The sequence below is a fragment of the Bos mutus genome, chromosome 6, assembly GCF_027580195.1.
Source record: "Bos mutus isolate GX-2022 chromosome 6, NWIPB_WYAK_1.1, whole genome shotgun sequence".
NCBI lineage: Eukaryota > Metazoa > Chordata > Mammalia > Artiodactyla > Bovidae > Bos > Bos mutus.
In genome coordinates, this window is record NC_091622.1 from 88,827,975 (window position 1) to 88,849,874 (window position 21,900).

Genomic DNA, 21,900 nt, shown 5'->3' on the forward strand with positions numbered 1-21,900 from the left:
CAGGCTTCCCTGTCCTTTAGTCTCTCCAGGAGTTTGCTCAAATTCATGTACACTGAGTCAGTGATGCTATCTAATCATCTCATCCTCTGCTACCTCCTTCTCCTTTTTCCTTCAGTCTTTCCCAGCATCAGGGTCTTTTCCAATGAGTCAGCTCTTTGTATCAGGTGGCCAAAGTACAGGAGCTTCAGCTTCAGCATCAATCCTTCCAATGAGTATTCAGGGTTGATTTCCCTTACGATTGACTACTTTGATCTCCTTACTCTCCAAAGGACTCTCAAGAGTCTTCTCCAGGACCACAATTTGAAAGCCTCCATTCTTCAGCCTTCTTTATGGTCCAACTCTCAAATCCATACGTGACTACTGGAAAAACCGTAGCTTTGACCATATGGATCTTTGTAGGCAAGATGATGTCTCTGCTTTTTAATACACTGTCTAGGTTGGTCATAGCTTTCCTTCCAAGGAGCAAGCATCTTTTAATTTCATGTCTTCAGTCACCATCTACAGTGATTTTGAAGCCCAAGAAAATAAAACCTGCCATTGCTTCCACTTTTTCCCCTTTCATTTGCCATGAAGTGAGGCAAATCACTCTCTCACCTGTGTTTCCACAGCACACTGTCCCATTTTCACTGCACTTACTTTGTTGCTTTCAATATTTATATATCTTATTATCAAGCCAGTGAGTGTGCCCTGCTCTATGTATTGGCCTGTCAATATAAAACTTTCAAATCCTTGGTTTCTTGGACTCTACTTGGAAATCTCCTATAATGAACAGCACATTCTTTCATTTGGTCTCATTTGACTTTCTACTGGTCAACTGAAGGGTGCAATATTTTGAGTCACTAGATTTCCATATCTAGCTTTTGCTTGCAAAGTGTTTTGATAATTTCAAAGCAATTTTACTATTCTTAGGATGTTACTGGAACTCCTCTAGAATTGAAGCCTCATAAAAAAAAAAAAAAACTCAGTAATTACTAATAGAAGTTATTCTGCATTCCAGGTGATGCAACTGTGACAATAGCTCACAGATATACCCCCAAAGAGCAACTGAAGATCCATACTCTGTTGGCAGATGTTATCATAGTTGCTGCAGGTAAGTCTTCAGTGCCTGTTATTTGTTGAAATGTCACATCAGCAGACTAATTCCTTCCCTGGTTGCTGACATGTCTATAAGAATAGCTTCTTGGAAGAATTAGGTATATGTACAACTAACTTCCATTCTGTCTTTTGGTAATCATGATATTGGTCCATTATGCCTGTGTTAGCATTTGTTACTTCATTATGGGAAACCAAAACAGTCTTTGGAATAACAGATTAAGCACAAGAATGAACGTGTACTTTGACAATTACTTTGAAGGTGTAATTGGTTCCAAACATGAATAAGTTAAGAGGAGACTGGTAGGAAATGCTGTTGAAAAGGTAGTCAGGGCTACCTCATGTAGGATCTTGTAAACCCTCCACGGACTTTCATATAAGCCAAGGATGGCTGTGAGCAAAAGATCAATATGGTTTGGCTTATGTTTTTAAAATATTACTTATATTGTGTCAAGGAGAATTGATTCTAGAACAGTAAGAGTAGAAACAGAGAGAGTAGTTATGCACTTCTATTTAATGAATCTCAATTTTCCCTTCATTTGTTTTATATTCAAACGTACAAAGTAATTCTACCCTTCACTTCTAGCTTTACTCTTGCCATGTAGTATTTCTGCATTACAGACAACTGTGACTCTTCTTGTTTTATCCAAGGCTTGAATGGGGGCATTTTTCACTTTGTTTATCAATTAGATGTTACTGATAATTTCAAGACTTTACAGTTAAATTGTTGAATATTTACAAACTACAAAGGGAGGGTAAAAGTTCCAGAAGAAATTGAGTTTGATGAAGAGAATGATAATAGTTTAAATTAGTTTCAATCAAGTTTAACTCACTTTTTAAATAATATAGACCCTTCTCTGGAACTCAGAATATATATGTGATGATTCCAGGTGGAGTAATTTGCCTCTTTGTAGAGTAAAAATAGAAATATTACATTTTCATGAAGTCACCAGTAAACTGGTAAAGCTAATCACATTTCCTGTTTTTCTGAAAAATTATATTCAAGAGATATCAAATGCAAATTTTTGAACTGAGTTGACACAACTAAGACATCAGATGTTTAGAGAGGCAATAAAAGTTTGTATACCATAGGTCAACATTAAGTAAAATGCTGTGCAGCAGCTGATATATTAGCAGAGACAAATACCGACTCCTTTTTAGAAATACTAGGGTTCACACACCACTTTCAGGATTTGGTGAGCAGAGAGAAATTAGAGCGATCTTCCCGGTTTATCTCTAACTTTAGACAGAATGAAATTACGTTATCTTTAAAAGGTGCTGTTGGCTCCAGTATTCAGTTCAGTTAAGTTCAGTGGCTCAGTCGTGTCCCACTCTTCGCGACCCCATGAATCTCAGCACGCCAGGCCTCCCTGTCCATCACCAACTCCCGGAGTTCACCCAGACCCACGTCCATCAAGTCAGTGATGCCATCCAGCCATATCATCCTCTGTTGTCCCCTTCTCTTCCTGTCCCCAATCCCTCCCAGCATCAGAGTCTTTTCCAATGAGTCAACTCTTCACCTGAGGTGGCCAAAGTACTGGAGTTTCAGCTTCAGCATCATTCCTTCCAAAGAAATCCCAGGGCTGATCTCCTTCAGAATGGACTGGTTGGATCTCCTTGCAGTCCAAGGGACTCTCATGAGTCTTCTCCAACACCACAGTTCAAAAGCATCAATTCTTTGGCGCTCAGCCTTCTTCACAGTCCAACTCTCACATCCATACATGACCACAGGAAAAACCATAGCCTTGACTAGACAGACCTTTGTTGGCAAAGTAATGTCTCTGCTTTTGAATATGCTGTCTAGGTTGGTCATAACTTTCCTTCCAAGGAGTAAGCATCTTTTAATTTCATGGCTGCAGTCACCATCTGCAGTGATTTTGGAGCCCAAAAAAATAAAGTCTGACACTGTTTCCACTGTTTCCCCATCTATTTCCCATGAAGTGATGGGACCAGATGCCATGATCTTCATTTTCTGAATGTTGAACTTTAAGCCAACTTTTTCACTCTCCTCTTTCACTTTCATCAAGAGGCTTTTGAGTTCCTCTTCACTTTCTGCCATAAGGGTGGTGTCATCTGCATATCTGAGGTTATGGATATTTCTCCCGGCAATCTTGATTCCAGCTTGTGTTTCTTCCAGTCCAGCATTTCTCATGATGTACTCTGCATATAAGTTAAATAAGCAGGGTGATAATATACAGCCTTGATGTACCCCTTTTCCTATTTGAAACCAGTCTGTTGTTCCATGTCCAGTTCTAACTGTTGCTTCCTGACCTGCATAGAGGTTTCTGCATAGCAGGTCAGGTGGTCTGGTATTCCCATCTCTTTCAGAATTTTCCACAGTTTATTGTGATCCACACAGTCAAAAGCTTTGGCATAGTCAATAAAGCAGAAATACATGTTTTCCTGGAACTCTCTTGCTTTTTCATGACCCAGCGGATGTTGGCAATTTGATCTCTGGTTCCTCTGCCTTTTCTAAAACCAGCTTGAACATCAGGAAGTTCACTGTTCATGTATTGCTGAAGCCTGGCTTGGAGAATTTTGAGCATTACTTTACTCGCGTGTGAGATGAGTGCAATTGTGCGATAGTTTGAGCATTCTTTGGCATTGCCTTTCTTTGGGATTGGAATGAAAACTGACCTTTTCCAGTCCTGTGGCCACTGCTGAGTTTTCCAAATTTGCTGGCATGTTGAGTGCAGCACTTTCACAGCATCATCTTTCAGAATTTGAAATAGCTCAACTGGAATTCCATCACCTCCACTAGCTTTGTTCGTAGTGATGCTTTCTAAGGCCCACTTGACTTCACATTCCAGGATGTCTGGCTCTAGGTCAGTGATCACATCATGGTAATTATCTGGGCTCCAGTATTACCAACTTGTAAAGACTGTTTCACCATTGAACTCATTTCCCATTTACCAATTATGACATTAAATGCATATTTTATTGTAGTGGAGTAACATCCCTCAGTGTTCATTCAGTTCATGTTTTTTTAAATTTTGATAAAAAAATGACAAATGTGTGATCAAAATCCTCTTTTCAGAACCACTGACATTCTTTGTGACTAAATCAAAGCTTATGTCACAAGTATACGTTCTTGAGTTCCTGCTATGGACTCACCGTATGCTCCTTTGTAAAGGCTTAAATCAGAACTTTGTAAAAGGCAAAGGAACAAGAGATAAAATTACCAACATCCATTAGATCATAGAAAAAGCAAGAGAGTTCCAGAAAACATCTACTTCTACTTCTTCATTTACTATGCTAAAGCCTTTGACTGTGTGAATCACAACAAACTGTGGAAAATTCTGAAAGAGATGGGAATACCAGACCACCTTGCCTATCTCCCAAGAAACCTGTATTCAGGTGGAGAAACAACAGATAGAACCAGACATGGAACAACTGACTGGTTCCAAACTGGGAAAGGAGTACATCAAGGCTGTATGTTGTCACCCTGCTTGTTTAACTTCTGTGCAGAGTACATCATGTGAAGTGCTGAGCTGGATGAAGCACAAGCTGGAATCAAGATTGCCGGGAGATATATCAATAACCTCAGATATGTGATGACACCACCCTTACGGCAGGGTGAACTAAAAAGCCTTTTGATAAAGGAGAAAGAGGAGAGTGAAAAAGTTGGCTTAAAACTCAACATTCAGAAAACTAAGATCATGGCATCCCATCCCATCAGTTAATGGCAAATAGATGGGAAAACAACGGAAACAGTGAGAGAATTTATTTCGGGGGGATACAAAATCACTGCAGGTAGTGTCTGCAGCTATGACATTAAAAGATGCTTGCTTCTTGAAAGAAAAGCTATGACAAACCTAGACAGCATATTAAAAAGCAGAGACATTACTTTGCCAACAAAAGTCCATCTAGTCAAAACTGTGTTTTTTCCAGTAGTCATGTATGGATGTGAGAGTTGGACTATAAGTAAGGCTGAGCACCTAAGAATTGATGCTTTCAAACTATGGTGTTGGAGAAGACTCTAGAGAGTCCCTTGGACTGCAAGGAGATCAAACCAGTCAATCCTAAAGGAAATCAATCCTGAATGTTCATTGGAAGGAATGATGCTGAAGCTGAAGCTACAGTACTTTGGCCACCTGATGGGAAGAGCTGACTCATTTGAAAAGACCCTGATGCTGAGAAAGATTGAGGGCAGGAGGAGAAGGGGACGACAGAGGACAAGATGGTTGGATGGCATCACCGACTCAATGGACATGAGTTTGAGCAAGCTCCAGGAGATGGTGGAGGACAGGGAATCCTGGCATGCTGCGGTCTATGGGGTCGCAGAGTCAGATATGACTGAGTGAACAAAAACAACAAATCAGAACTGAATACAGGGGTTAAAAATAAGACAGAAAAAGACAAAGGAAAATAAGAGAAGGGAAAGGAGGAGCCAAGCCTATATAAAATGAACAAGTGAAAGTGTTAGTCCATCGGTCATGTCCGACTCTTTTGAACTGCTTGAACAGTAGCCTGTCGGGCTCCTCTGTCCATGGAATTCTCCAGGCAAGAATACTGGAGTGGGTAGCCATTCCTTTCTCCAGAGGATCTTCCCCACCCAGGGATCTAACCCAGGTCTCTTGCATTGTAGGCTGATTCTTCACCCTCTGAACCACCAAGCCAGAAGGTACTCAGACCCCTAGCGGTAGAGCCTCTGTGGAGACTCTAGAAGCTGCAGCCATCCTGCTCAGGATAGCCTTTTACCAACAGAGGGCGCCAGTCAGGTGTGCAGCTACTGCAAACAGCCAGCTGGACACACTCCATCCTTATTCTGAGGGGGAAGACATTTTGAATGAAAGCAGTGCAATCTGGTCTTGCTCCTGCCTTATATTCTAGTCCTAATGCCTCCAACTATTAATAGATACTAAAGTATTCTGAAAGCTGGAAGACTGCCCTATACAAAGTCCTCCCATCATCCCCAAGAAATAAATATTTGGATAATGGGAAATTTCTGGGAAGAAAATTGAGAATTATAAGAAATAACTATAGATTGCTACATTTTCACTTCCTTAATAAACACCTGGAGATTTAAGGGTAAAATATGTAGATATTAGTAAATGACGGTAAAGTATAAATTAATGTAAAAAAGAAATTCCATATAACCAGACGATAAGAAAGAAATATTTCTAAAATGACCGCATCATCATGTGTGGGGAACACACAAATACAATTAGCAGTGGGTATTAAAGAAGGAGATAGTGATCTAATAGCAGAGTTGCTGAAACAGGGAGGGCTGGATTGTTATCATAAGGAAGATGTCAGCATATGTGGAAGCAGTTGCATCTAAAGGTTGGGAACAGTAGAAGGAGGAACAGGGCGTAATGTATCAGAAAGTTTAATAATGTTTGAGAAATGACAGTACAGAATGTAGTGATGAAATCTCAGAATGGGCTTGAACAAGAAAAAGGGAAAAAAGGAAATCATTTTGTGAATATCCTGGGGCATGAATAAAATTAGCTTATATTAACCTCACCCCTCCAGTTTCTCAAATTCCCATAGGTTTAACTATGCATCCCTTACCTTTTAAATATCTACTTTCAAAAATCAAGAATTGGACTAATTTAGAAGCTCAGACTTGAAAATCAGATCGTCAGACTGCTTCCCAAGTAGCACTCGTGGTAAAGAACCTGCCTGCCAATGCAGGAGACATAATGAGGCAAAGGTTCGATCCCTGGGTCGGGAAGATTCCCTGGAAAAGGGAATGGCTACCCACTCCAGTATTCTTGCCTGGAGAATTCCATGGACAGAGGAGCCTTGTGGGCTACAATCCATGAGGTCGCAAAGAGTCAGGACATGAATGAGTGACTAACACACAGAAACTCAAATATGAAAATCACATTGTCAAACTGCATTTAGAAATAAGAAGTTCAAGTCTCTATAGCTACCGCTGAGTTCACAGGAAGCATGAGTCTGTTTCTAGGGTATTTTCCTGTACCATGCTTATAGCACTCAACACCTGTGTATGGTTGTCTGTCACCTTCACTAGACTAGAGCAGGGACAAGGCTGGGTTTTGTTGTTGTTGGCTCTTTTTCTAGCCAAGTGCTTAGAACAGTATCTGACCCATAGTGGTACTCAGTAAATGTGTACTATAATTGTGTAATCTTGAGATTACAATTGGAGCAAGGATTTCTTCAAATTGATATAAACTTAGCTGATAAATATGTAAGAATACTTTTATAAGGATGAAATTGTTAGTCTAAGATATTGGTTGATTTGCTTAGAGATAACATTATTTTTATGACTACTAAACTTCCTACTTTGTCATTGTAAATTGATAAAGCCATAAAAGTGAAAGATGTGTTTATAAAAAATCAGTTCATGTCACTAGGTAGATGAATGGATTTATTTTAAAGATTCAGTTCAGTTCAGTCACTCAGTCGTGTCCGACTCTTTGCGACCCCATGAATCGCAGCATGCCAGGCCTTCCTGTCCATCACCAACTCCCGGAGTTCACTCAGACCCAGGTCCATTGAGTCAGTGATGCCATCTAACCATCTCATCCTCTGTTGTCCCCTTCTCCTTCTGCCCCCCAATCCCTCCCAACATCAGAGTCTTTTCCAATGAGTCAACTCCTCGCATGAGGTGGCCAAAGTACTGGAGTTTCAGCTTTAGCATCATTCCTTCCAAAGAAATCCCAGGGCTGATCTCCTTCAGAATGGACTGGTTGGATCTCCTTGCAGTCCAAGGGACTCTCAAGAGTCTTCTCCAACACCACAGTTCAAAAGCATCAATTCTTCGGCACTCAGCTTTCTCCACAGTCCAACTCTCACATCCATACATGACCACTGGACAAACCATAGCCTTGACTAGATGGACCCTTGTTGGCAAAGTAATGTCTCTGCTTTTCAATATGCTATCTAGGTTGGGCATAAAATTATTAAGATCAAAACTTAGAGCAGGATGAAGAAAATAAGGAGACTATGATAGACATCTAAAATATAGTAAGAAAGGAGAAAGATAAGGGGGAGGGATAAATTAGAAGGTTGGGATTAACATGGCTCAGTGGGTAAAGAAATTGCCTGCAATGCAGGAGACAAAGGAGATGCAGGTTTGAATTCCTGGATCAGGAAGATCCTCTGGAGGAGCAAATGGCAACCCACTCCAGTGTTCTTGCCTTGAGAATCCCATGGACAGAGGAGCCTGGCAGGCTGTAGTCCACGGGGTCACAAAGAGTTAGACACAACTGAGTTACTAAGCACACACACTCTGTGTAAAATAGATAATCAACCAGGACTTACTGTAAAGCACAAGGAACTCTACTCAATACTCTGTAATAACCTATATGGAAAAAGAATCTGAAAAGAATAGATATATGTATATGCATAAATGAGTCACCTTGCTGTACACCTGAAACTAACACAGCATTGTAAATCAACTATACTCCAATATAAAACGAATTTTAAAAATAAAAATATAAAGAAGTAGTTTAGGGGAAGGCTAAATTGGCTTTGTGTAAGATAATGATAAAATAGGGGAAAGTAGCCAGATTAAGGACCCAGTTTTAAGAATATGGACAAAGCCTTTGGCTCACCTGCATCTCATGCTTACAGGAAGCTGGGGGAAGTCTTTAGTTTGTAAAAGTCGTAGGAATCTTGATTATCCAGACAAGATAGGCAATGTTTTCCCCAGACATTGTCCGAAGGACCCTCCACCCATCTGAGTAAAGTCTGTGGAATTAGCTTCATTCAGAAGATGAGCTGCTGAGTCAATGCCACGAGCATATTAACTTCTGGCTGCAGAGTGTCATAGCCGGTGAAAGCTGGTGTTTTGTCCACTAAGCTCTCTCCGCCAGCATGATGTATGAACCTTCACAGTCATAACTGAAGCGTCTATATTGCAACACTTTTAATGATGGACACTGTAATATAAAGCAGGATAAATGAGCAATTCAGTAATTTGGAATATTCATACTTACTTGTCATAAAATGCAAGCTGACCAACTAACTTCTTTCTACTGCTTCTCCCATCATATTATCAAGTTTTAGACACACTCCCATTACACAACATCCTAGGCTCAGAGCTTTCCCTCTGGTAGGTTTCCTCCTCCTTGAAGCCAGGTTAGTAAATTTCACGATGGCAGGAAGTTCCAAGGGGTGGGGCATGGAAATACTCTACTGGACCATCTGAAGTTCATGCAACTCGGGAGAGGAGTTTGCTCACTCTCAGTCCTGGGTGCTTCCTGAATGAATGCTCACCCATTTCACGGTCTCACTGAAGCTACTGTTCTTCTTGTATCCTATTTCTGATTATCTTGTCCCCTTTGGCCTCTGTTTCTGCATTTAGAATTCCTTTCTGCTTTCCTAAATTTGTCATTTATCTCAATTTTTTTTCAATTATTTTCAATGCTATAGAGTAGTGTAAAAAGCACAGGCCTTGGGAATTTCCTGGTGGTCCAGTGGTTAGAACTCCACAGTCTCATTGCCAAGGCCTGGGTTCAGTCCCTGGTTGGAGTTATTACTTTGTTATGTTTTTATGGCATGTCTTTAAACATTTTATATCATTAAATATTTAAAATGTGCTTTTTAAATATAGCAAAAGAACAATGTTGCAAGCATCAATCAGGTTTGTCATATCTAAATATTGTTGTGTTTTCAATTTCTACATGCTGTACGTTTCTGCAACTTGCTTTGTTCTGGTTAACATCATGCTTTGGAGATTTGCCCATATAAATACATGCAGTGCTAGTTAAATAATACTCAGTTGACTGAGCATCCGTTTTCTGTTGATGGATATGTATGTTATTTCCATTTTACTGCAATTGTAAAAAGTGCTGTAGTGCTGTACAGAAATAAATCTGTACATATTTCCTCAGGCTCATTCTTTCTTTCAACAGATATTAATTTTGCCCTCCATCAGGTGCTGGAAAACAAAGATACATAAATTATAGATTCAGCTTTTGGGAAATTCAGAGCCTAGCAGAGGAGAAAGATGTACAAATTAGTATAATACAGCTTGCTGATACAGTATTAGAAGTATTTGTGGATAGATATGTTTATGTCTGGTTATCTATTAAAGAGAGACACAGAAAGACAGATAGTAGAGAGATAGAGAGACAAAGACCAAGAGGCACAGAGACACACAGACAAAGATGGAGAAAAACAGAGAAAGAGAGACAGACAGACAGACAGAGACAGAGGATGTGTCACTGAGGAGGAGTGACAGCTATGTTTCACTGACCCTGAAGGCGAAATGACTGAGTGGGGGTCCCATCCCACAGAGTGAACAGTAATTCCCTTGGAAGAATCAAAGGGAAGGGGCCTTCTGGAAGCTTAAAGCTGTAAAATACTGTGTGTGTGTGCATGTGTGTGTGCTTGATTTCTCAGTCATGGCTGGTTCTTTGTGACCCCATGGATTGTAGCCCACTTGGCTCCTCTGACCGTTGAACCTTGCTAGCAAGAATTCTTGAATGGGGTGCTATTTTCTACTCCAGTAAAACACTGTGCATATATCAGAAAATGTTCAGTTCAGTCCAGTCACTCAGTCATGTCCAGCTCTTTGCGACCCCATGGACTGTAGCACACCAGGCTTCCCTGTCCATCACAACTCCCGTAACCTCCCGTAACTTACTCAAACCCATGTTCATCAAGTCGATGATGCCATCCGACAATCTCATCCTGTCGTCCCCTTCTCCTCCTGCCTTCAATCTTTTCCAGCATCAGGGTCTTTTCAAATGAGTCAGTTCTTCGCATCAGGTGACCAAAGTATTGGAGTTTCAGCTTCAGCATCAATGATTCCAATGAATATTCAGGACTGATTTCTTGAATGTTAAAATGTTAACTCTTTCAAAATGATGCTTCTCTGTGAGTGGTGAAAGATGAAACAGCATTCTGAAAGAGCCAGACAGCAAAATAAATGAAGAGATTTGGATTTTATCCTGTCAGTTATGGATTAAACTTTATTTATTTTTGTAACACACCACTTCACTTTTAATGTAAGAAACTTACAAAAACATGCTTACGTTTTCCCCTTCCATCTTGTGCGCTACTGTTGTACATTTTCCTTGTGTATAGTAGTAAACCCCATGATACGTTGCTGTTACATTTGCTAAATAGTCAATTATATTTAAAATAAATTTTAACAAGAAAACTATTTCATAACTATGCATGTATTTCTCATCTCTCATATCATTTTCTCTTAACCTGAAGGATTCCCTTTATTGTTTCTTTTTAGCTCATCTCTCATATCATTTTCTCTTAACCTGAAGGACTCCCTTTATTGTTTCTTTTTGGCTTTTGTTTTCTGTTGTAGTGCGGGTGATTAACCCCGTTGTCATAGTTTCAGGTGCTCAGCAAAGTGATTCAGTTACACATATACATGTATGTAGTCGGGTTCTTTTTCCATATAGGTTATTACAGAGTCCTGAGTAGAGTTCCTTGTGCTATACAGCAAGTCCTGGTTGATTATCTACTTTACATATAGTGTGTGTCCATAATCACTCAGTTGTGTCTGACTCTTTGTGACCCCGTGGACTGCAGCCTGCCAGGCTCCTCTGTCCATGAGATTCTCGAGACAAGAATACTGGAGTGGGTTGCCATTTCCTCCTGCAGAGGATCTTCCCCACCAAGCGATCAAACCTGTGTCTCCTGCACTCTTTCCCCATTTAGATTGTTAAATAATATTGAAGAGTCCCCTGTGCTATACGGTAGGTCCTCGTGGATTATCCATTTTAAATATAGTAGTGTGTGCATGTCAATTCCAAACTCCCTGATTCAGATGGAGAAAGACAAATATTTCATGATATCACTTAAATGCAGATTCCAAAAAAAAAAAAAGATACAAATGCACTTATTTACAAAACAGACTCACACACTTAAAGAACAAACTTATCGTTACCAGGGGTGAAGGGTTGGGGAAAGGGTAAACTTTAAATAGGTGTAAACATTGGAATAACATGATGATATTTAAATTTTTGAAGGGTTACCCTGGTAGCCCATGGGCAGGGATGTGGTTGGGAGTAGCATTGATGTGGTTCTAAACTAATATAATAGTTGAAAATCAGACAGAGAAAGAAAAAGTAGACTAATCTTTCTGGCTTTGGATCCTGGGCATATGGTGTTACTGTTAACAAGGGAGAGCATGCAGAAAGGAAGTAAGATTTGTGTGGAGAAATGAGAGGATGAGAGGTGATGATGAATCTCATTTGAACTTGTTGAGTTCGAAACACTCACAGTATATTGAGGTGGAGAAATCCAGTAGAGGCCTGATATATGTGGATTTGGGGTTAGGAAGAGAACTCTAATCTGGACTGACAAGTTTGGAAGTCATTAGTGTCAATGGTACTAGACATGAGTTTGTTTAGACAAGACAAGTATTTATATAATCAATTCCATTCTCTTCCTCTTTTATTATTTTGTTACACTTCAAAATTCACAATGTGATGTTTAAGAGTTTTTAAATAAAGACATTCCATATCATCCCATGTTAGCCTGATGTATTTAAATTTTACATATTAATAATATTAAGGCATATTTTATGCTTTACACAAGTGTTATCAAACAACTTTTTTATAGCAAAGTTGTGTAGATTGCATAGTTATGTCACACTCGTATAGTAGAGACAAAATTATACTCTAAAAACAGAATGATTATCTTAAATTCATAAATGTTGAATCTTTCCACATAGATACTTAAAAATCATTAATAAATGTTTCTCACAGCTTATATTTTATGTTCATGCTTGTGTTTCTGTTATGTTCACAGTAAATTTGTCATAATTATTCTCTATCATTCAATGCATTTGATTTCCATTATATAGTTTGGTTAAGTTTCCCAGTGGACCTGCTTTTTCCAGTCTTAATTCTCACAGCCTATTTTACTGTCAAATAATTTTTTTCATCAGAGACAGCCTAATTTCAGTACCTGCATTTCTCATGCCTATTTATTGGTTAAATGCTTTGTAAAAATAGGAACAAATGATTTTCTCAGTACTGTATGGTCTGATTATCTGTTTTCTGAGCCTGATCTGCTTAATTTTTGCTTGAATAATCTATTGACTTAAATTCATCCTTTTTTTAAAAAAAACTAGGATCTGAAATGAAAGTTCTACATACTTTAAATATACTCTGTAATTTTTCCTATCCATTTAGGCTCTTTTTCTGTTCATCCAGTATATTTTTTCTATTTATAATTCTACTCCTATGGTGTCCATTCAACTCTGGAGGGTCTGATTAAGGCAGACATAGTCATGACATTCATAACCATGGTAGTAACTATTAAAAGTCCTTTATCCCTCTGTTGGGTTTCCCTGGTAGCTCAGTGGTAAGTAATCCACTTACCAATGCCAGTGCAGGAGACATGGATTCGATCCCTGGGTTGGGAAGATCCCCTGGAATAGCAAATGGCAACCCATTCCAGTATTCTACCTGGGAAATCACATGGATAGAGGAATCGGACTGGCTACAGTCCATGGGGTTGCAAACAGTCAGACACAACTTAGTGACTAAACAACAAACAAACAACAGCAAATTCCTCTCTTAACAAATTATTGCCTCTGCATTAAAAGACAATAGATTCTAGGGCATCTAATCCATATTTAGATGGATTTAGGAATGGTGCCTAAAATCATGATATTTTCCTTGTATATCAGTAAATAATTTAAAATCTACTCTACAGCTTCTGTGCCATTTTGAATATGGCCCTTGAATATTATGACTCACTTCAACAACTGACTCCCGTAAACTGACTCTGGACTACAGAGGAGGTAGAAGGCAGTTTTTAAAACCATGCCTTCAGTGGGCTTATCTCTTTCTAGTTTATTAATTGTTTAGTAGGCCTAACTTTATATGAGGCTGTATCAAGTCTTTGTTTATAGTTGTTAAAAAAAAGCTGTCTAGCAACACCCATATAAGGCATAAAATATGCCTTAATATTATGTGAAATTTAAATACATGATACTAACATGGGATGACAGTGGCTGCCTTTATTTAAAGTAGAAAAGTCTCTTTTAAGCATCATGTTGAAAATTTTGAAGTGTTAACAAAATAATAAAAGAGGAGAAGGAGAATGGAAATACAGAGGACCTAGATGAGATGTGATGAGTAAAAAACAGTATGAATTACAAGTGGGACAGTACTGACGTTATTCATACCATCTCGTGATCTCCAGTAGCCGGGACCATGTCTTATTTATCTTTATATTTCTTGTACCTCGTGAAGAACCTTACATTGGGAACTAGAAAACTCACTGTTAAATGAATACATTTCCTTCTTTAAAAGTCAGGTGGTTTTCTTGGTTTAAGGGTTTTTTCCCCTAAAACTTGAAGAGAGCTTTCATCGGGGCAGATGATCTCTTCAGGATCCATTCAGACTCTGATTCTTCTTCAAACCTTGTTTGGGGCTGTTCCACTTCATGAAGCCTTAATATGGCATTGCATCAGCACCACTGACTCAGAGCTTACACCTGCAGAATTCAAAGGTAAGATAGGGAGGAGGCCGAGAAACATCTGAGAAATGATGACTGTCTTCAATGAAAGAACGAGAAAATGCTATCTCTTTGCTCTCTATTGTGGGTAGAAGTATGAGCCCTTCTTTGGTGAAGTCATCATTCCTGTGGTATATTCAGATTTGCGGTACTGCTGAATATTTATCCCAAATGTATTAGGACTGGCAGAAAGTGAAATGATTTCAGTAGATCTATAGTCAGTCATTAGTTTTGGCTTTGTGATAACACCACATATCTAATTAAAATACAGAAAACCAAAAAAAAAATGTTTTTAATTCAGGGATGAAGTATCACATATCAACACTTGTGTAATAATCTGTACAGAGGTGGTGATTGAAGAGGAGGCTATGGAGAACCTGACTGTGCACCTAGCTACCTGTTTGAGGTGTGGCTTTGGTTCTAAAGGAGAGCGATGGGAAGGAAGGAGTCACTGTGCAGCCACAGGTCTCCTCAGGCAGCTTTCTGTGTAATTCCTTTCATCTCACCCATTTATACAGTCAGAGAAGTGTTTCCAGCCCTGTCTCCTCATCTTTCACCTAAGTGCATTTCCTCCCAAATTTATTTCTGATTTGATTAATTAATAATTGCTTATTTTAGAATGATTTACCTTTGTTACAAAACTTGAAGATTAATGAGTACTATGTACAAGTGTGGACTTTGTGACTGTGGATGGAACAAATATAAATGTCATAGTTCTTCCCCGAGTATGCAGATTGCAGACAATCTTCTCTTAGTATATTACTAATGTGTGTGCTTTAAATCAAGATAGTAACATCAGGGATTGCATATTATGTTGCAAAAAAAAAAGGGCAGGTACATTTTAATCATGTTTCAGTTGTATGTATTTCATAATTCATACACTTATTTTAAAGATAAGTAGGACTAGACCTTGTCTTTGACATACATCCATACACACGCAAAACAAAGGGCACACAGTATACACCTTTGACAGGATAGTTAGGGCAGTCCTAAAGATAATGTGATAGGGCATGTCAGCATGAATGGGAAGCCCTCCTTATGTACTGAGTATCGTACGTTCCTTTGGGTCACTAAGATACCACCCCATATTTACTTTTTCTTGAATTAAAAAAAAAGTGCTTGAAGGACTTCCCCCACCTCTACTTTATGATACATTTTCTAATTTTTTTACTGGAGACTCTGCAAAGGAGTACTTGAATGGCTCAAAAAGAACTTACAAGATGGCATTAATTATAGTGGGCACTAGATGAGGTAGTAAACTTGAGTAAATTTCTCCAGATACAAATAAATAGACTTTAAACCTTGTTATAGATATAAGCTGTGAACAGATAAGGTCTCAAAATACTACATCCAGGAGTTTAAAGAAAATTGTAAGGAGGTTTTCAGGGAAGTATTCAAGGACATCCATCCATTTATTGATGATAGCAAAAAGTTTGAAGCCGCCTAAACATCCAGCAATGCAGGAATATTTAATAAATGATGGTATAGCTATAAGAAGGAATTCTTACCACCAGTTATATTTTGAAAACTAATTATATTATTTATAAACATGACCTAATGTCTATATAGATTTCTATACAGAAATCTAAATAGAACCCCACAACACACACATATGAAAAACTTCAACTTGAGAAGAGTTGTTACCTCATGCTAATGGCTAATAGGTAATAGATAGATATTGATTCTTTATCTTTCTCTGAATTCTCCAAATAAATTCTTCAAGATGTACTGATTTCACAATTACAAAATAAAATAAAAAAACATTAAGGTGATCCATTCCCCATCAGTGGCAAGATTCTGCCTGAAGTCCATGTTGTCTTCTGTGGCTGATAACCTTTTTACATAAAAGCGTGGGAGTGCACTGTTCATTGCAGCCCTATTTACAGTAGCTAGGACTATTGGAAGCAACCTACATATCCATTGACAGGTGAATGGATAAGGAAGTTGAGGTACAATGGAATATTAATCAACTATAAAAAGGAACACATTTGAGTCAGTTCTAATGAGGTGGATGAACTTAGAGCCTATTATACAGACTGAAGTAAGTCAAAAAGAGAAAGACAAATACAGTATATTAACACATATTTATGGAATTTAGAAAGACGGTACCAACAATTCTATATGCAGGGCAGCAAAGGAGACACAGGTGTAAAGAACAGACTTTTGGACTCAGTGGGAGAATGAGAGGGCAATTTGAGAGAATAGCACTGAAATATATGCATTACCATATGTAAAATAGATGACCAGTGCAAGTTCAATGAATGAAGCAAAGCCAGTGCTCTGGGACAACCTAGAGGGATAGGGTAGGGAAGAAGATGGGAGAGGGGTTCTGGATTAAGGGTACCCTGTGTATTCAGTTCAGTTCAGTTCAGTCGCTCAGTCGTGTCCGACTCGTTGCGACCCCATGAATCACAGCACGCCAGGCCTCCCTGTCCATCACCAACTCCCGGAGTTCACTCAGACTAACGTCCATCAAGTCAGTGATGCCATCCAGCCATCTCATCTTCTGTCGTCCCCTTCTTCTCCTGCCCCCAATCCCTCCCAGCATCAGAGTCTTTTCCAATGAGTCAACTCTTCGCATGAGGTGGTCAAAGTACTGGAGTTTCAGCTTTAGCATCATTCCTTCCAAAGAAATCCCAAGGCTGATCTCCTTCAGAATGGTCTGGTTGGATCTCCTTGCAGTCCAAGGGACTCTCAAGAGTCTTCTCCAACACCACAGTTCAAAAGCATCAATTCTTCGGCGCTCAGCCTTCTCACAGTCCAACCCTCACATCCATACATGACCACAGGAAAAACCATAGCCTTGACTAGCCGGACCTTTGTTGGCAAAGTAATGTCTCTGCTTTTGAATATGCTATCTAGGTTGGACATAACTTTCCTTCCAAGGAGTAAGCGTCTTTTAATTTCATGGCTGCAGTCACCATCTGCAGTGATTTTGGAGCCCCCAAAAATAAAGTCTGACACTGTTTCCACTGTTTCCCCATCTATTTCCCATGAAGTGGTGGGACCGGATGCCATGATCTTCATTTTCTGAATGTTGAGCTTTAAGCCAACTTTTTCACTCTTCACTTTCACTTTCATCAAGAGGCTTTTGAGTTCCTCTTCACTTTCTGCCATAAGGGTGGTGTCATCTGCATATCTGAGGTTATGGGTATTTCTCCCAGCAATCTTGATTCCAGCTTGTGTTTCTTCCAACCCAGCGTTTCTCATGATGTACTCTGCATATAAGTTAAATAAACAGGGTGACAATATACAGCCTTGATGTACTCCTTTTCCTATTTGGAACCAGTCTGTTGTTCCATGTCCAGTTCTAACTGTTGCTTCCTGACCTGCATGCAGATTTCTCAAGAGGCAAGTCAGGTGGTCTGGTATTCCCATCTCTTTCAGAATTTTCCACAGTTTATTGTGATCCACACAGTCAAAGGCTTTGGCATAGTCAATAAAGCAGAAATAGATGTTTTTCTGGAACTCTCTTGCTTTTTCCATGATCCAGCAGATGTTGGCAATTTGATCTCTGGTTCCTCTGCCTTTTCTAAAAGCTTGAACATCAGGAAGTTCACGGTTCACATATTGCTGAAGCCTGGCTTGGAGAATTTTGAGCATTACTTTACTAGCATATGAGATGAGTGCAATTGTGCGGTAGTTTGAGCATTCTTTGGCATTGCCTTTCTTTGGGATCAGAATGAAAACTGACCTTTTCCAGTCCTGTGGCCGCTGCTGAGTTTTCCAAATTTGCTGGCATATTGAGTGCAGCACTTTCACAGCGTCCTCTTTCAGGATTTGAAATAACTCAACTGGAATTCTATCACCTCCACTAGCTTTGTTCGTAGTGATGCTTTCTAAGGCCCACTTGACTTCGCATTCCAGGATGTCTGGCTCTAGGTGAGTGATCACACCATTGTGATTATCTGGGACATGAAGATCTTTTTTGTACAGTTCTTCTGTGTATTCTTGCCACCTCTTCTTGATATCTTTTGCTTCTGTTAGGTCCATACCATTTCTGTCCTTTATCGAGCCCATCTTTGCATGAAATGTTCCCTTGGTATCTCTAATTTTCTTGAAGAGATCTCTCATCTTTCCCATTCTGTTGTTTTCCTCTACTTCTTTGCATTGATCGCTGAGGAAGGCTTTCTTATCTCTGTGTATACCTATGGCCAATTCATATTGATGTATGGCAAAAGCCATCACAATATTGTAAAATAATTATCCTCCAATTAAAATAAATAAATTTTAAAAATTAAAAAATAGAGCATGGAGTGGTGTAAAGCTGAACTGGCCTGTCCCCTGCAAAGTACCAAACATGTTAATTTAATGACTCTTCTTAAAAGAAGAAGAAATGAAAAGACAAGTGAGTTAAATGGATAAATCATATGGGATATAAATTATATCTTCATAAAACTCCAGTAATCTTGCCTGGAAAATACCATGGACAGAGGAGCCTGGTAGGCTACAGTCCGTGGGGTCGCAAAGTGTCGGACACGACTGAGCAACTTCACTTTCACTTTTCACTTTCATGCATTGGAGAAGGAAATGGCAACCCACTCCAGTGTTCTTGCCTGAAGAATCCCAGGGATGGGGGAGCCTGGTGGGCTGCCATCTATGGGGTTGCACAGAGTCAGACAAGACTGAAGTGACAGCAGCAGCAGCAGTAGCAGCAGCAGCAGCAGCAAAGCTTATAAAAACTGATGGGAAACTGAAAGACCCAGGAATGCTACAATTAAGGGCAGTTTTTGCTTTTAAATCGGTTATCAAATATTCAGAAAAAAGAATCTAGTGTTTTGTTTGGCTTGTTTGTTTTTTCACTTGAAATTGCTTTATTTAAAACCATTTCCAACTCCTGAATCCTGATATACTCAGTTCTTGGTCATTAAGCAATGAACCCTTTTGATGTTAGGCCACATGTAATGTAACATGATTACATTAGTAAAACTGAAATGCTCAGCAAAGAATTTTATTTAAAAAGTATAACTGCCAAAAGAAGATGGAATGGGGTGGGGAGGGAGGTGGGAGAGGGTTTTAGGATGGGGGACACATGTAGACCCATGGCTGACTCATGTCAATGTATGGCAAAAACCACTACAATATTGTAAAGTAATTAGCCTCTAATTAAAAAAAAAGAAGATGGAATTTGAAAGCATTTCTACCTAATCGCTGAGAATTGTATTCTCAGTAATATCCTGAGTTAAAGTTCCCACAACTACAATCTGTCTGTACCAGCATTTTAAATGAAGCAAACAGCATTCTGTTACTACACAGAAGATAATTGTTAAGAGCAATCAGTCATTATAAATAAGTTGATTCAAGTCTATGGAATATTATCAGAATTACAGCCAAGACGGGGACTCCAGATCAAGCCAGTGTGGTTGTCTTTGTTTGTTGCCTCCTGATCATATGAAGAAGTAATCTAGTTCTCAGGTAGCAGCAAGAAGGAGTAGGGCGAGAGTCTTCGGGAAAGAGGTGGTAGGAAGGGAAAACCTCTACTTGCTCTCATTGGAGCCCCTGATTTCTCCCTTTGCCATTCTGTCTTGAACATTCCTTGCCACTGATGCTCTATCCTTTTATCTCAAGGCCCTAGAGCTATCCAGATGCCATTAATACCTTGTTCTTCTATAGTCAGTCAAGGACAAATACAGATTTTAACTGAAGTAAGCTTTGTAACAAATAGAGGCACATTCATTTTTTGCCCTGTATACCTAATTTAAACCTTAGAAAAACCTATTTAGTTTCCAATTTATCTGACTCATCTCCAGCAAAAGCTAGTCCTTGATATTTCTGAAAAAGCATGTACAGGGACATTAAGATTTTTTTCTTAATATGGTTAAATAATTAGTACTTCCTCATATGTCTGAGTATCATGGACATTATCTTTTAAAATATAGTGATGTTTTTCAAACAGACTTTTTGGCCACTTTATTTATTTTTTAATTGAAGGATAATTGCTTTACAGAATTTTGTTGTTTTCTGTCAAACATCAACAAGAATCATCCATAGGTACATCCATGTCCCCTCCCTCCCAAACCTCCCTCCCATCTCCTTCCCCATCCCACCCCTCTAGATTGTTGCAGAGCCCCTATTTGAGTTCCCTGACTTAAACAGCAAATTCCCACTGGCTATCTGTTTTATATTTGGTGTTGTAAGTGTCCATGTTACTCTCTGCATACATCTCACCCTCGCCCTCCCCTGCTCCCTCCATGTCCAGAAGTCTGTTCTCTATGTCTGTGTCTCCATTGCTGCCTTGCAAATAAATTCATCAGTACTCTCTTTCTTGATTGTATATATATGTATCAGTATATGACATTTATATTTCTCTTTCTGACTTCACTCTGTATAATAGGCTCTAGGTTTGTATACCTTCAAACAGACTTTAAAGTAACCTTTAAGTGGAGTGTTTCAGTATAGAATTTTCATCATTTTATTTAAATATTGGCATTCATAATATTTATTTATTATAATACAGATTGATATTTATTGAGCATTTCTAAAAATCTCACATTTAAATCTCATAACACCCTTATGAAGTCACTAAGTTTAATATCCTTATAGATGCAAAAAGTTGAGGTTTAAAGTGAACTGATTTGCCCATGATCATATGATGGAATGCCTGAACCAGGACTGGAAACCCCATCTGGATCTTGATTCTTCAAAGCCCCTGATGTTGATTCTTCTAAAACCGCTGATCTTGATTCTTCATTCTGCTTTTGGCTATTGTTGTCATAATTTTGGAAAGCAATATGTGCTTTCATTTTCTGTGTTTATTTGCTTTATGTTAACTGCAAGCGTTATAATAACTGAAGGAGCAGGCATTATGCATGCATAAATGTTTCTCAAGAATTTATAACTATGTTGGGTACATTCCACATTTTATTCATAGCATTTTTTAACGAAACTCAAGGGGCATATTTTAGCAAGACAAAAAACAAGCATGAGTTTAAATTTTCAAAGCTTGCAGAGTTATATCTACAATTCTATAACTGTCTGCCAGTTAATAACATTTCACATTTGTATATTCAAATAGCAGAAAACTTGGCATTTTCCTTGTCTGAGTATTTGTTACATCTTCACTCCGGTTCAGCTCTTCCAAGACAGCCTGTCATATGTGTCCCTTTCATAATGCGTGGTGATGCTTAAGAGCACACTCTCACAGAGTGATGCTGACATTCTTTAGGAATCAGAAATCTGTTGAAAGGGGCCAAAATTATCCCTTCATCTCTGTGTCTTTTAGTCATAGACTCATATTTGTTTTTAGCAAAATATATGCTCCAACTGGAAAAGTTTTAACTCCTGGTACATTTTTTGTGTGATTTCATGGCCAAGGAAATAATTTAGAACCCATCTCAAATTTTTTAACCTACAGTTTATTCTTATTCTTATATATTCCTTAAATGTTTTCTC

General features: G+C 38.8%; 1 protein-coding gene across 5 annotated transcripts in view; it reads left to right on the plus strand.

Moving 5' to 3' along the window:
- Positions 1-21,900, plus strand: part of MTHFD2L (methylenetetrahydrofolate dehydrogenase (NADP+ dependent) 2 like) — a 146,798-nt gene that overhangs the window by 66,239 nt on the left and 58,659 nt on the right. For all 5 annotated transcript variants that reach the window (XM_070372511.1, XM_070372510.1, XM_070372509.1 and 2 more), the window contains one exon: positions 998-1,090. In XM_070372511.1, coding sequence (XP_070228612.1) covers positions 998-1,090 — 93 coding nt within the window. The remainder of the gene's footprint in view (positions 1-997; positions 1,091-21,900) is intronic.